The 14,723-nt window shown below is 49.8% G+C and overlaps 1 protein-coding gene across 6 annotated transcripts; it reads right to left on the bottom strand.

Annotated features, from left to right (window-relative positions):
• Window positions 1-5,522: 5,522 nt before the first annotated feature.
• LOC143681056 (ral guanine nucleotide dissociation stimulator-like) lies at window positions 5,523-13,033 on the bottom strand. 6 transcript variants are annotated; one of them, XM_077157775.1, is made up of 9 exons: window positions 11,478-12,457; window positions 10,794-10,853; window positions 9,844-10,037; window positions 9,020-9,555; window positions 7,202-7,276; window positions 6,642-6,674; window positions 6,181-6,302; window positions 5,995-6,093; window positions 5,523-5,659 (listed from the first exon to the last, which is right to left on the bottom strand). In XM_077157775.1, the coding sequence occupies exons 5-9, from the start codon at window positions 7,214-7,216 to the stop codon at window positions 5,602-5,604; spliced, it is 327 nt and encodes a 108-aa protein (XP_077013890.1). In that variant the 5' UTR covers window positions 7,217-7,276; window positions 9,020-9,555; window positions 9,844-10,037; window positions 10,794-10,853; window positions 11,478-12,457; the 3' UTR covers window positions 5,523-5,601. The 6 variants fall into 6 exon arrangements, 4 of the variants coding, with proteins under 4 accessions (XP_077013890.1, XP_077013891.1, XP_077013888.1 ...); XM_077157776.1 differs by lacking the exon at window positions 6,642-6,674; XR_013174340.1 differs by lacking the exons at window positions 5,523-5,659; window positions 5,995-6,093; window positions 6,642-6,674; ... (1 more) ...; window positions 10,794-10,853; window positions 11,478-12,457 and having other exon boundaries at window positions 6,192-6,302; window positions 9,844-10,766.
• Between the last annotated feature and the right edge of the window lie 1,690 nt (window positions 13,034-14,723).

Here is a 14,723-nt window from a genome sequence, read left to right as displayed (position 1 = left end):
AACACTGCTGACCCAGACACTCGAACTCAGGCCTCCAGGTGCTCTGCACTCGGGAAGTCTCATGCAGAGACAGTCTTCGAGGGCTAGGACAATCAGAGAAATCGGGGAGAGAAAGGAGGAAAGCACCATCAGGTAGAAACTATCCTTTGAAATGGGAGGCCTTTAGCCTTTGAAGGACATGACAAATCCTTGCTTTGGCAGTACAGGAACAATGAGAAAATGGAATGAACACACCATTCCTCAGAAAGCACCTAGGTTTGGTGTTTTGTACAAATCATAAAGCAACTGAAGCTGAAATAATGTCTCAAGGTGCTAGTTCAGGTACACATATTCTTATTCATGAAACAGTCATTTCTTGAGATTTTACGCTATGCAGAGAAAGAACTGTGCTGAGGTGGGTCCTAGGGAGAGAGTGGGGTCACTGATTTGCCCTCGAGGAATTTACCTTGGGGCAGAAGGGGTGGTGAAGTTATCCCAACTCTATGGCTCCTCTTGACCCTTTACACCTTTCACGTAGGTAAATCCTCCCGAATGCTCTCAGCCAGCCCTGGTTGCACTTTCTGGACCTGTACTGCTGCCAAAAGTGAGCTCATCAGCCTGATGTGCACTGAAGCCACTTTTAGTCACTACGTATTTTGAGAAGAGAAAGGGTTTATTGCTTTGTTGACTAATGAGGAGACTGGAGGAAACCTTAGATCAGCTCCATGAACACGATAGAGTCTGGGCTTTTCTGCTGCCCGGAGAAGGCCGGCAAAAGAGCTGGTGACAGATTGGGGGAGAGGCTGTGGCCTAATCAGTCTGGGGGAAGGCAGGCCTAAGGGGGAGGGTTAAGCAGAGCATCTGTGTGGCCAAAAATGCTTGATCTGAAATAGAGGCTTAGAATGCTCAGTGTGGCTAGAACCCACCAGGACTGGCCAAGGCAGGAACGGCAGAGTCCTAGGAAACCCACTTTCCTTGCTGTGAAGCAAGCTTTTTCTGAATCAACATGAGGAGGTGAGAAATGAAAACTTTTCCAAACTGGTAAGAGAGGGGTCACCTCAGTGCTAAGGGGGGTTGGCAATTGGAGGTTTCACCTGCCCTTTCAGTTTGGGTCTGAATCCAGTCCTGAAAGCTTCTTCAATGAGCTCCTAAGAAACACTCCTCAGAGTGCCTCTCATCAGATGAAGTTTAGCCTAACGATCTTCTTACTGCTTTTTTGTTGTTCTTCTAACAACTTTTCTGTTCAGCAAAATATGTTTGTCCCATTTTCCTTAGATCATCGCAGCAATGCTTTGCCCCAGTCTCCTGACATCCACTTTTCGATACACCAGAACATATTCCTTCTAAATCCTGTTGGAGACAGAAATCTCATATGGCATCATTATTTCCATCCTTTGGTGATTGATCCTTGAATGGTCTCCTAGCCTTTACTGCATGGGAAACTTATGAGTGGATGGGATGTCACTGCCATGAGTAGGTGTCTAGTCGGTTGACATGGAGTTCCTCAATATGTAGAATGTCTGGGGTAGGCTTGACCTGATCAGGTGAGCCTGGGATGGGCCTGGATCCTCCGTGAAGTCACAGCCTGGAGATCTGAGAGGTCATCTAGAGAGGACCAAATGGCAAGGCTCTGAGAGTGGCCTCTAGGGGCTGAGAGCAGAATTTGGTCAACAAGTAGCAACGCAAGGAAGACGTCAGTTGTCTAACCACCAAGAAATGTGTCTACCGACAGCCCGAGAAGGTGTGGGAGCTTCCCTCCTAAAGACTCTAGTTAGCTCTCAGCCAGCCAACACTTTGATCTGCTTTGTGACACCCTGAGCAGTGTACATGACCACTCTGCTCAGACTTCTGACCTGTAGAAACCCTGAGGTAATCAGTTTGTGTTATTTGAAATGTCGTGCAATTTCTTACACAGTGATCAAAAGCTAACTCCAACACTAAGGACTCAGTGGGCATGCGAAGAGTGGGTCTCAAAGGTGAACACCGGGATGACGCCAGGATGGCAGCTCAGGGAAGGGCTTGGTGCCAGCAGGGATTCTTCGTGTTCCATCTTCTCCTGTTTTAAGTCTGACCGCATTGGCTAGCCCCTCTAGGATCTTTGAACTCCCACCGAGTTGCGGGTAATGTCAAATCTGTTTGTGAAGCTAAAATCTTGTGGGCCCATTGAAATGGAGTTTTCTGGCCATCAGGTAATAGAATTCACAACTATTTCTCTCCTGTTTTTCTGGTGCTGTTATGAAAAATAATCAGGCAGTCAAGTCTGGGGAAGCACATGTGCGAAGGATGGCTTCTCACTTGACGTTTTCTGATTTTGGTCCTAGTTCTCGTTCCTTTCTAAAAGAAAGGGGTGCACCCTAATAGCCCCAAATTACTTAGCCCCTGTGGGGATGTTTTGGTCAAGTTAAATTGAGTGATCTCAAGGAGAAACATTAACAGCCCCCAAATTCAAATTATTTGCTGAATGAGATATTTTGACAAATAGCTCCTAGTTCAGCAAAATGCAAAAAAAAAAAAAAAAGCTTGCGCTTCCACTGGCTGCTTTCGTTTTCTCCCCTCGACTGTGCTGGTTGCTTTTCCCTGTTTCTGGCAGTGCTGCTAAAAACCCTTTCTGCCTTCTCCCCTCCCCTCCTCAAGCTCGACCTCTGGCCCGGCCCCCCTATCCTTTCAACATTAGCCTATCAGACCCAGCCCCAATATCCTCCCTGACTTCAAAAACAAATCTAAGGGAACTGAAACTAAGAACAGCACAGTATCAAAGATGCTCAGTACTCCTTTGTTTCCTGGGTCCACAGCCTTAGAGAGAGTAGGGTCCAGCAAGAGGAATCCTAGGGTGGCCTGCTTCTTTGCTGTAAGGAGAGGACACTGGAATGATTAGCTGTGCAAACATCCCTTTAAGTGTGTATGGAACGGAACTACCAGAAATGGTGGTGGAAATGGAGCACATGTTACAAAAACAAAAGAATTGAAGGTGCAGTGAAAGAGGAGTGTGCAGATTTCCAACTCCCATCGAATAACAGGCTTGTAGGGACACCAAATAAGACAGAGAATAAAATAGAGGTGGCAGGCTGTCAGTTCTGAAAATTCTGAACCAAAAAAATATGAGAGGTGGGGGGAGACAGAGGCCAAACCGAATGTGACAGCTATGTTCGGTAAAAAATGAATAAATAATAAAGAAAAGATCAGGATCCAAAATCCTGAAATCCCTGGAAGAACATTGAGAAATAACCAGTGCAAATAAAGTATTAGCCAAAGGTCAAACAGTCAAAGGCATGCAAAACCTCTCTGTGTTGGTTTGAAAGGAAGTATGCCCCCTAAGAAAAGCCATGTTTTAATATAAATCTCATTTCTTAAAGGTAGAATAATCCCTATTCAGTACTGTATATTTGAAACTGTAATGAGATCATCTCCCTGGTTGATGTGATTTAGTTCAGAATGGTTGTTCAACTGGATTAGGGGATGACATGTCTCCACCCATTTGAGTGGGTCTTGATTAGTTTCTGAAGTCCTATAAAAGAGGAAACATTTTGGAGATTCAGAGAGACTCAGAGAGAGAGCAGAGAATGCTGCAGCACCATGAAGCAGAGAGTCCACCAGCCAGCGACCTTTGGAGATGAAGAAGGAAAACGCCTCCCAGGGAGCTTCATGAAACAGGAAGCCAGGAGACCAAGCTAGCAGATGACACCGTATTCGCCATGTGCCTGTCCAGCCGAGAGAGAAGCCCTGACTGTGTTCACCATGTGCCTTCTCACTTGAGAGAGAAACCCTGAACTTCATCGGCCTTCTTGAACCAAGGTATCTTTCCCTGGATGCCTTTGATTAGACATTTCTATAGACTTGTTTTAATTGGGACATTTTCTCAGCCTTAGAACTGTAAACGAGCAACTTATTAAATTCCCCTTTTGAAAAGCCATTCCCTTTCTGGTATATTGCATTCTGGCAGCTAGCAAACTAGAACACTCTCTAAGAGCCCTACTTAGACAGCAAGTGAAACTATCATTGTAAAGGAATATTCTGCTGGGGATCATTAAATCAGGAACAACTTACTCTAATAGCCAAGAATTAAACATTTTGGCCTGTATGTGGCTAAAATTTCCACAACTGCTAAGGAAATTCCCTTATGACTCCATTAAAAGAATGACCATAAAGGAGGGCAAAGGCATTAGGAACACCTGTCAACTTCTCTACTTTGATAACTAGGATGCAAAATTGTGAGCTAGTCCTGGCTTGACTCTAACTCAGTGCCTTATACTGGTGGGAAGACACCCATACACTGCAGGCTAACGTGCCCCGGAAGGTTTTGACAAAAGCGTGAAAACAAACTACCATCATGCACTTCAAAATTCATCCCAAATTACATCTTTTACTTTGGGGGGCAAGGGGGCAGTATAAGATCTGGAGTGCAAGTGAGCCTGTCAAGGGGCAGGAACATGCCATGCAGGAGGAAAGGCTCAGGGCTGGAACTTCCCTGGGGCTGGGAGGCTCCAGGTCACTGGTGGGAGGGAAGTGGCTGCCTGGACTGGCCTAGTCTCCCTGGGGATGGCTAAGCCACCTGACCAGCTGGAGACAGGCAGGATGACCCTAAGGCCGACAGCCTTCAGGGCCACTTAGAAGCAGCCCCTTGACCATTTGAGCCCCTTCTTCATTCCTGCGAAGAAGGGTGGAGTGGGCTCTCTCCTTCCTTTTCAACCCCCAAACATGGGCAGGTCTCTCTCCAACCAACACAACAAGCCATCTCACCACCCTTCCCCTGTCTACGTGGGACATGACACCCAGGGGTGTGGACCTTCCTGGCTACGTGGGACAGAAGTCCTAGAAGAAGCTGAGACTCAGCCTCCAGGGATTGAGAAAACCTTCTCGGACAAAAGGGGGAAGAGTGAATGGCTGAGAGACTCCAAACAGAGTCGAGAGGTTATCCTGGAGGTTATTCTTATGCATTGAGTAGATATCACCTTGTTCTTCAAGATGGAATGGAGAGGCTGGAGAGAACTGCCTGAAAATGTAGAGCTGTGTTCCAGGAGCCATGTTTCTTGAGGATTATTGAATAATGATAGAGCTTTCACAATGTGACTGTGTGATTGTGAAAACCTTGTGTCTGATGCTGCGTTGATCTACCTTGTCAACAAACAAGCAGAACGTGTGGAATAAAAATAAATAATAGGGGGAACAAATGTTAAAATAAATTTAGTTTGAAATGTTAGTGATCAGTGAAAGCCAGGGGTAAGGGGTATGGTAGGTACAATCGTGGTTTTATTTTTCCTGTTTTCGTTTTATTTCCCTTTCTGTTGTCTTTTTATTTCTTTTTCTGAATGGATGCAAATGTTCTAAGAAATGATGAATATGCAACTAAATGATGATTTTGTGTATTACAGATTATGTTAACGATTTATTTCATGTGTTAAAATATTTTTAATAACAAACAAATTGAAATAAAATAACAATAAAACAAAAATAAAATAAAACAAACAAACATAAATTTGAAAAAAAATCGGCAGACACCTACTTCTCCTGGCCATCAGGGCATGTGGAGATGAGGCCCACAAAGTGAGCCTGGGAGGCATCTGCCTCACATCCGGGGAGTGAAAGAGCTGCCACTCCACAGTTGAGGCCACACCCAAGCTGGATTCAGACACAGGGCAGGGAGGCTCCGCTGCAGCTGGGCTCAGCGCTGAACTCCTGGGGCCTGGAGAGTAGGGTGCCTAAGCTGGGGCTGGTGCCAGGGACCCATCCGCTCCCTCCCGTGCATACTGCCCTCAGCGCTTGGGCCACCCTGCCAAGGGCACCTGTAGGCCACCGGAGACCTGAACCCCAGGCACCAGAGAGATCACTCAGCATCTCCTATTTCCATCATGGGACACAAAGGCCCAGAACGATGGGGGCATGATGCTGTCACAGGGCTGGGCAGGAGAGGATAAAGGTCCTCAATACTAAAGTGTAGACACTCTGAGGCAATGCTGAGTCTGAAAAGACACTGAGCCCTGAGGCAGCTGCAACTGCCGGCCTGGAAAGGGAACTCACCCTGCACTCCGAGGCTTGACAGCATCGCGGAGGATTGGGGCATCGAGTGTGTTGCTGGCCAACAGGGCCAGAGGCTCCCGCACACGAGACAGGTGGTAGCTACAGGGCAGAGGGCTGCTGTGAGGCTACCGAAAGACACAGCTCCCGGCGGGGCCCTGCTGCTGCTACCTTCTGCCCTGGTCTTACCACTCAGATTCCCTCAGCTGATCCACAGCCCCAAACCAGGCCTTAAATTCCTCCATGTGCCAAAAGTTCGTGCAGGTGTATCCCTCCTGGATGCACTCGAGCTGGGAAATGTACTTGTATCCCTGGGACAGAGGGAAGAAGAAGATGGAGAAGAGGCCAGGGTGGCTTGCTGGGTGGGATAGGGGCTGCAGCTGGGGTCTGTGGATTTGGTCACAGGAGCCGCCTCCTTCCCTGCACTCTCATCCAAGGCCTCCCTGGTCTCAGCCCAGGATTCTCAAGACCCTCCTGCAGGGAAATGTCCTGGATGCCAGCAGCTCCCCAACCCCATGGAGAAGTTCTACCTCGTCTCTGTGAAACAAACTCTCCTGGTGAGAAACTGAAGGTGGTTGGAGAAATAGGATGTGAACCTCAGACCCTCCCTCCTGCACCTCAACCGTGTAGTGATGCCCCCAGCTCCTCACCTTCAGTCCTATTTTGTAATGTATCCATCTCCCCTGCGAGACACAAAGCCAGGTCCATCAGCAGAGGCTCCAAAAGACCCTCACTAGCCCCCTCACCCTCTCCTGTGCACTATTGGGAGGTGGCACAAGGGACAGGCCAGCCCTCCCAGGGCTCAGACCTATTCAGGAATCTGGACGCCAGAACAGCGGGCCCTGGGCAGAGGGGTAGGGATCTTCCAGCCTAACCCTATCTGAATACTGATGGGGGACTGCGGGTCAGGCAGGCAGGGACTCAGAAGCGGTCTCACCATGGAGGGGCCTAATCCACTCTCCCCCCATGCCCACACCTGAGGGACAGTCAGTGCCAAGCTCAGCCAGGAGGGGATGTGGGAGAGGGTCAAGGCCTATGGCTTCTGCCTGCCCTTTGCTTCTGGGGCTGGAATGGGGACATGATGCCTCAGCTCCCAGGGCTCCTATGGATGAGCTAGGCCCTGGGTTGAGAGCACAGGGCTCAAGGAGGGGCTCTCTCCCCTATGCTGATTGGACTCGATACCCTCTTCCTGGCCCCAAGTCCTACTCACTTCCTGAGAGTCCATGGGAGCTAACTGAAGGGAGGCCAGCTCTGACAGGAACGTCCACAGGTGGGGAACGGTGGGCTGGGGGGAAAACAGTGGCATCAGGTGTGGGATGGAGTGCCCTAGCCTGCTGGAACCCACCCAAGGCACCCACCCTGAAATCTCTTTCCCTCAGTCCCCTTCCCCCACCCAGACCTACCCTGCTAACATCTGGGGCTCTCAGTCACCTCCTACTGAGTTCCTCTCCAACCCCTTGGACCGCAAGAGCACAGCTAGTCACCTCCCAGCCATGGCTCTTGGCAAATCACAAAACGGTATGAGGTTGCTCAACCAACTCACCCAGACCCACCTTAACTGGGCTCTACCAAGGTCTTCCTTTGACTGCGAATCATCAGGGCCTCCTCTATACTACCTGGCCAAGCCTCCCGCTCAGGGTCCATACGATGGCACGTCTAATGGAGGCTTCCCAGGCTCAGCGGCACAGAAAGCAGTGGTGCAAAAGGAGGGAGCCCTGTACAGTCATGGATGCCAACCACACCCTGACCCTCGGTGTCCTCAGGCACCCTCACTCTCTCCCACAGTGGCCTCTCTTGCTCTCTCCTTGGTATCACCTTCCTTTTGGACTCCTTAGAGATCCCCTCCTGCCAGGGTGGACACGGTCAGGGAAGCCAACCTCCCCTCACCCAATCAGCCCACCTGCCTGACTGGGGTTTGGACAGCCTGGAGGTATCAATTGACAGAAATGTTGCTGTCACCAATCGCCAGCCCTGACTGGGATGCAACCGAGGAGCAGCACTCCCTGTGGTGTGGCATTGACCAAGTGGGCTGGCCACCCAGAGTTTCCTGTGTCATGTGCAAAGTGCAGGCATGAAATGTACTCCAGACAACTGAGTGTTCCATAATGTTGTCAGGGTGCTCTCTCCAGTGCCTTCTCCCATCAGAACCAGAGGAAAGCTCCACCACATTCCTGTGCTCTCTCGAACCCCTGTGGGCTCCCTTGTGAAGAAGGCAGCACAACGTGGTCTCACAGCATTTCCACATGAGGAACAGAGGCCCCAAAGGGCCGTCACTTGCCCTTGGTCATGCTGGGAGTGTGAAGAGTGGTTGGCTCTGCCCAGCTTGGTCCAAGCTGAAGTCAACTCAGCACTCAGCACCACTGCCCAGGGTGTTTTTCCCACCCTTGTGCTTTGTGGGTGCATTTGCAAAACCCAGGACCCTTATGCTGACAGGGAGGAGAGAGCTGCATTTCCCTCAAATCCTCCTCACCACCGCCAAGGACAGGATGGGGACTCCAAACCCACATGCCGAGGACACAGCCCAGGGAGCACATTCTGCACCTCTTGACAGCTGTGTGACTCCCTCTAATCTCCTTCACATGCATGTCCCCTGCTGCTGCTACATCCAGAACCTTAGTGTGGAGCCTGTTGTCATGTACAGGACACATCATGTCTAATGCATGTGGAGGCCGTGGAGGCCTCTGGGACAGATGGCTGGGCTAGCCCTGGACTCGGATGCACACCTGAGATTTCCCTCTGTCCCTCAACCAGCTAGGCCCTGTCCACCTCTCCTTGATCCTAAGATGTTTGTTCTGTGCAGTCCCGCGCTGTGACGCACATGGTCAGGGCAGGGTCTTGTGATGTCCTCTCCAGCTGGGAACATGAGGCCTTAGGAATTGGGAACTTGCCCATGTCACCAGGCTGGAAAGTGGTGGAGCTGGGTTTTGGACCCAGATCATTGGATCCCAGGTCTGGGAATGGCAATTCAGGGAGAGCAGATGCCAGAAAAAAGTCACCACATTCCCCCCTAAGGATCCCAGATGCTCACCACATCGATCTGGCTGAGCTGCTCTGCCTGCAGCCGGGCAGGGAACGCCAAGACGGGGGCCTTCCCCTCCCTCTGCCCCTGCTCTCGGTGCCCTTGTGACAAGCAACAATGATCTCCTGGTGGAGTGACACCTGGCGCTGACTACAGCTCAACCGATGGCATTGCAGGTGGCACCGAGTCTGCTTCCTGCTGCTCAGTGGGTGCCTCAGGTGGTGCGGCAGCAGGTGACAGATCCAGAGGAGCCACTGGCTTTAGACCTGAGGGTGGCAGCTGAGGTGGCATCAGAGCCACCGCCTGCTCTGCTGGTAAAGCAGGTGGTGTCTCCAGCTTTGGCTCCTGATCTGGGGATGATGCAGCCTCTGAAGGTGGCAAGGCAGGTGGCCTCAGAGCTGCCTCCCTCTCTGGAGCTGGAGAAGGCAGAAGGAGCTCTGGAGGCCACGGTGGCTCCACATCAGCAGGTGGCATTGCAGGTGCTGCCACAGGTGTCTTCAGGTCTGCGGCTGACACCATTTTTGCTGCCATCGATGGAACTAGCCCTGGAAAAGGAGTACCGTGGTTTGCAATGCTGGCTCTCACATACGCGCCCCAAGAGGCGAAAGATGCATCCACAGAACGGGCTTTCTATGGAACTTTCTTGACATAGAAATGACTGCGGTGACTCTCTGAGGGACGCCACCCTCACCAAGTCTTTCAGACTGCAAGTGCTCAGGGGGGTGGGCTGATGCCCCTCTTTACTCCCTGCCCAAAGGCAAAAATAGACTTTGGCCCCGTGACTCCCATCTCCTCCCGTACATCCCACCCATCGCCACCTCCATGCTCCTCACCCTGTGTCTGGGTCTCACTGGCCACTGAGCGCTCCAGCCAAAAGAGGCGGTCCTGGGCCTGGCTCTCCAGGGCAGACCCAGGCAGCACCACCTGCGCGAAGGACACCAGTTCCTTCAGGCTGGAAAAGTCCGGGGGCTCATCGAAATCACCAGGAAAGTCCTGGAGCCAGGTCAGCAGGAGGCAGGAGAAGGTGCTGTGGGTGGACAGGGCCGCAGAGTGAGGAATGGTTGTTCCTGCCACACTGTCCTGTGATGACCACCTTCCCAGGTGGGGGTTCCTGGGTAGGACCAGAGAGACTATTTCTGTCTGTATCTGCTGTGCAACCTCCCACTGGAACAGAAACAGCATGAGGACAGGGAGTGGTTGTGTCTGCTCAGCCGATGGCACTGCGCTTGCACACGGTAGGAACTGCATCAATTGCCTGATGAGGGGACAGGGCATGACCCTGCCTCAGCCTACCCAGGGCCATCGTGTCACCTCAGCCTGGAGTTCATGCCCTGAGGTCCTGCCTGCTTCTCTGCGAGGCATGTGAGTTTCTCCCCTTCCCACTGTCATGGACCCTAAAGGGCACGGGCACACCCCACTGCAGCCACCCGCAGCCAGGCTCACAGGACTGGGTAGTCAGGTTGGATTTGTGAGCTGAATTCTCCCCGCATCTCCTGAACTGTGTCTGTGTGCTGCTGGCGTGGTAGAGGGGCAGCAGAGTTGGGTGCGTGTGGAGTGTGCTCTGAGCCTCCGGGAGCACTCCCCACCCTGTGTCTCAGGAACTCTCGCATGGGTCTCTGAGAGTCCTGGTGCCCTGCAGGGGATGGAGCCCTGACCTCTGGTCCCCAGTGAGAATCATGAGATGGATGCAGGGACCTGCCCAGTCCCTCCTGGTACCGGCCCCCACTCCCCATCTTGGGCTGTGAGGAAGGAGCCCCTCTCTCCTCACCCAGAGTTCACTCACTTTTTCAGGCCCTCCTGGCCTCCTCCATCCCTGTCTGGCCAATTTCAGCTGCTTGCATACCTGCAGGGTACATGGGGGTGTCACATGGCACTTCTGTGGTGTGCCCCTACTCGTGACATGGACTGCTGTTATCTGACCCCCTATGATTTGGCAAGCAGGAGGCCACAGGCGATTCTGCAGTTTTGTTCAATGAAGTAGGCTAAGTAGCTTGCAAAGGGCCTGCACATAGCTTATTCTTCCTATATCCTACATGAACGAATGATCCCTGAGCTGCTCCTTCACAGATAACTGGTGAGGCCTGGGCCTCCTCTGCCAGCCCCCAGCATGCGTGGAAACTCAGGCCACACTGAGGACAGAATCCAGTTTGATGCAATCTCAAACCTCCTCTGAATGGGAATCGAGGATTCCAAAGGTCAATTTGGAGCAGAGCATCTTCCCGTGGAAAGGAAATTTCTCAACCTTGACAAGCCATCTCCACCGAGCTCCCTCTCCAGAAAGCCTGGCATGGGGAAACACTTTCCATGGCCCAGAATCATTCAATCCTGACTCTGACCTCAGCAGCTTGGTCGTCCCATGGCCCCACTAGCAAGAGGAGGAAACTGAGTTTAGATGCTGCCATGACCTCCCCAGACATTCAGCTCAGGCATGCCAGATCCATTAGGAGATTGAGGAACCCATGCTCACCTGTTGGACACCCGGTCCAGGACCTGCTGGATGGTGAAGAAGCCCCGGTAATTTAACACGAGGAGGGATGCATAGGACTGGTCGCCCTCTGCAACAGCTACCGCCATGCGCTTCATGAACTTTTCCCAGGCTCTCACGCTGCGGGTGTCCTGCTGGTCATTCTGGGCTGCTGACACGTTTGTACCCTGAGGCTGGAATAGCAGAAGCTGGTGCTTAGCCACTGGACTGGGAACCAGAAGAGGGCCACGGCTGGGGGTGTACGCAGACCAGCCTTTCCCTGTCCCTCCCTGCCTTGGGGCAAGAAGTGGGGCAGGAATGCATCTAGCAGAAAAAGGTCCCACACTCCAAAGTAGAACTCAGGTGGGGGAATAATGAAGTCACGAGGAGTTGTGCATCAATGCGTGGAAGGCACTTTATCCACATGATTCCTCACAAATCACCCACATTCATGAGATGGGGGGATTCAACTTCTTGCAGGACAGAAGCCAGAAGCATTCACACTGGACCTTTATGATCTTCCCTCCTTACTGTGGAAAAGGGTCTCTTCAAGACATGGAGGGGAAGAGCCTGCTCACATCTCATTCTTCCCTACTGTGGAGGCAGTACATCAAGAATACCAAGATGGTGAGAACACCTTTGCTTTCACACCGACAACAAGACTTGAATGTCTCTTACCTCAAAGGGAGTTCTGAGTACCTGCAGCCATGGTGATCCCTGCTCAGACCAAAGATCAAGTATCTGCACACTTCCCCAGTTCACATCGATAAGAGATGACAACTTTTGGGCCCAGGATTAACATGTTGCATGGGGATTACTCCACCATCACCACTTGCCTTCCCAACAGCCATCCATGACTTCACATTTGAACACAAAGTGCACATGAACTTTCCCAATGTGGCCATGGATGACCCCGTTCCTCATGTCTCCTCACACTGAAAGGAGGAGTATTAAGGGGCTACAGAGGCAAAATAACAATGCTGGTGTTTCCTTAATTCTCTGACCTTGGGCGATCTTGACTTACCTTCCTGAACACCCTGACCAACAGACTGCGGCGGCGAGGTGGAGGGTTCAGCCAGCGCCTACATCTGTTGAAAAATGTCTCCTTCCTTGGTTTTCTCATGCCAGATCCTACTGCTCTGCAAATGCAACATGAGAACATGTTGTACTGTCGATTGTCTCTGGCTAAGTGAGCCTGGTAGGGGGACTGTTGTGGAATCTAGGTGCCTGGTTACTAAGGTTCTACATTCCGTTGGACTGCAGCTCAAAGGAAGTGAGGTCATCTCCTGAAGCCCCTTAACTGAAACTTCTCAACCGTTAGGTCCTCCAGGAAAGGCCCTCTTGGCTCCTGATGCTCATCCTCCTGAAACATGTTATCCTGTTGACTGGACCAAGTTTCCTCAACACATCACTCACAGCACATCACCCACAGTTACTTGGGAAGGCCTGGGTGCAGACTGGGCTCCATGCATAAGGAGGGAGGACTCAATTCTAACACAGATGAACTTTCTTAGAAATCTTGTGACCATGGTGTAGTCATTGGAACTCTCATCTCAGGGTCTCCCCAGTCTCCACACCTACACAATGGGGTCATTCTACCATCTACTTCCTGGGTCATCATGAGGATTGAAGGTCATTAGTGTAAAAGCCATGGCTGGTCTTCGAGTAGCTAACATGCAGAGGCAACAGCACTCCAAAACATGGAATGCCTCACTCATATGGGCTGGCTGTGGCTGTGTCATCCTTGGAAAGGTAGATTCCTTTCTGGGTCAGCACCATGAAGAAGTTGAAATTAAATGGAATTTAGATAGGAAGGCCCTGTGGCATGACAGATGTTAAGTCATGTTAACATGTTAACGTGGTAAAGGACATGTTAAATCATGACAATGTTAGAGGACCTAGAGCAAGTCTTTTAAGCATCTCTTCACATTCCTTGTCTGTAAAGTGAGCTTTACTAGTTAACATTGATATGGCAGGGTTGAGTCATTGTGTTCTGGTTTGAAGATAAGGAGACAAAATTGCAGATATTAATTGATGACCCTGCTTGCCCTCTGACAGAACCTGTGTTAGCTTTGGTTGATATCTTTTAGCATGTTGCGTATATGTAATGTAACAGTTTCTAGTCTAGATTAATCACCCCCTTAAAAATTCTCTGCTTCATATAGAAGTTGAAAACCTAGGAACATAACCAGTGCAGGAAAAGTTACAGAACAGTCTAAAAGTTTCTAATGAATTATTTCAGGAGTGGAAATTGGTTGCTTTCTATTGGTTTTTGAGTTTTTAGTTATGACTGACTGATTAGCCAGAGGGCAGTGCTGTTGGACAGCTGAGAGTAACTGGAGCCAAAGCTCTGGAATGCATAACTGGCTGTTCAGGCTTCTATAGATAGTTTTAGGAAGGTGACACAGCATAAGACAGAGGTGCTGGCCTTGAAGGCCCCAAGTATCTTCATCTTCAAGCTGATAACTACTTGCATTTATGGTAAAAAGCCATACTATAAAGAATTTCACCAAGATTTAGGGAGCCCTAAGAACAATATGGGATAAGTGTAGAAAATTATGCATTCAGTACCCTTGCTGAGGTGCAAGATGTTTATTTACACCTGCTCTCTGTTGTCCTGCTTTTTTTACACTTTTATTTACTCCACATACCCCAATACACCTGTTAGAGCAGATTGGCAATTAGGAACTAGAATAATCTTGCATTTCAATCTAACATTAAAAGTATTTATATAAGGGTGCATGGGTAGTTCAGTGATTAGAATGCCTGCCTTTCATGAGGGAGACCCAGCTTCTATTCCCAGACCACGCACCCCAAAATAAAAAGTATTTATTTAAATTATAACAAGTTTTTAATCACAGAAATTACTTATCTTTACTATTATAACTCAAAAACTTAAAAAGTCCTGTCTAATGCATTATTATCTCACAAAGTTAGAAAAAAATAACTTTTAAATACGCTAAGGGTTCTAGAGCCATTTGAGCAAATTAATACAACTACAAAATATTTTCTGCATATAATTCCGTCAAAGATTTAAAAGATGAAATAATACCTATTTCTAATAAGACATGGGGTAAAGGATCCTCATAATTTTTTTGCATAAATATAAATTTGGACAGCATTTCTAGAAGACTATTTGGTGGTTTTAAACTTTCCCCCCAGTATTTGTGAATAATTTTGTGCTGCATTTTTAAAAAAGCATACTTTAACATTTCAGGTAGGATGTGATCCTATTTTTTCTTTTCTTTT

Source organism: Tamandua tetradactyla, chromosome 4 (genome assembly GCF_023851605.1).
Source record: "Tamandua tetradactyla isolate mTamTet1 chromosome 4, mTamTet1.pri, whole genome shotgun sequence".
NCBI lineage: Eukaryota > Metazoa > Chordata > Mammalia > Pilosa > Myrmecophagidae > Tamandua > Tamandua tetradactyla.
Note: the sequence above shows the minus strand (reverse complement) of the source record. Positions and strands in the feature narration are given on the sequence as shown.

Bases quoted from the DNA above. Each gene is read 5' to 3' on its own strand.
- LOC143681056 (XM_077157773.1), bottom strand. From the start codon at position 10,285: ATGCCCTGTCCCCTCATCAGGCAATTGATGCAGTTCCTACCGTGTGCA. The intron at 9,556-9,843 runs GTGAGGAGCATG...CTCCTTTTCCAG, and splicing joins CAGTGAGACCCAGACACAGG to GGCTAGTTCCATCGATGGCA.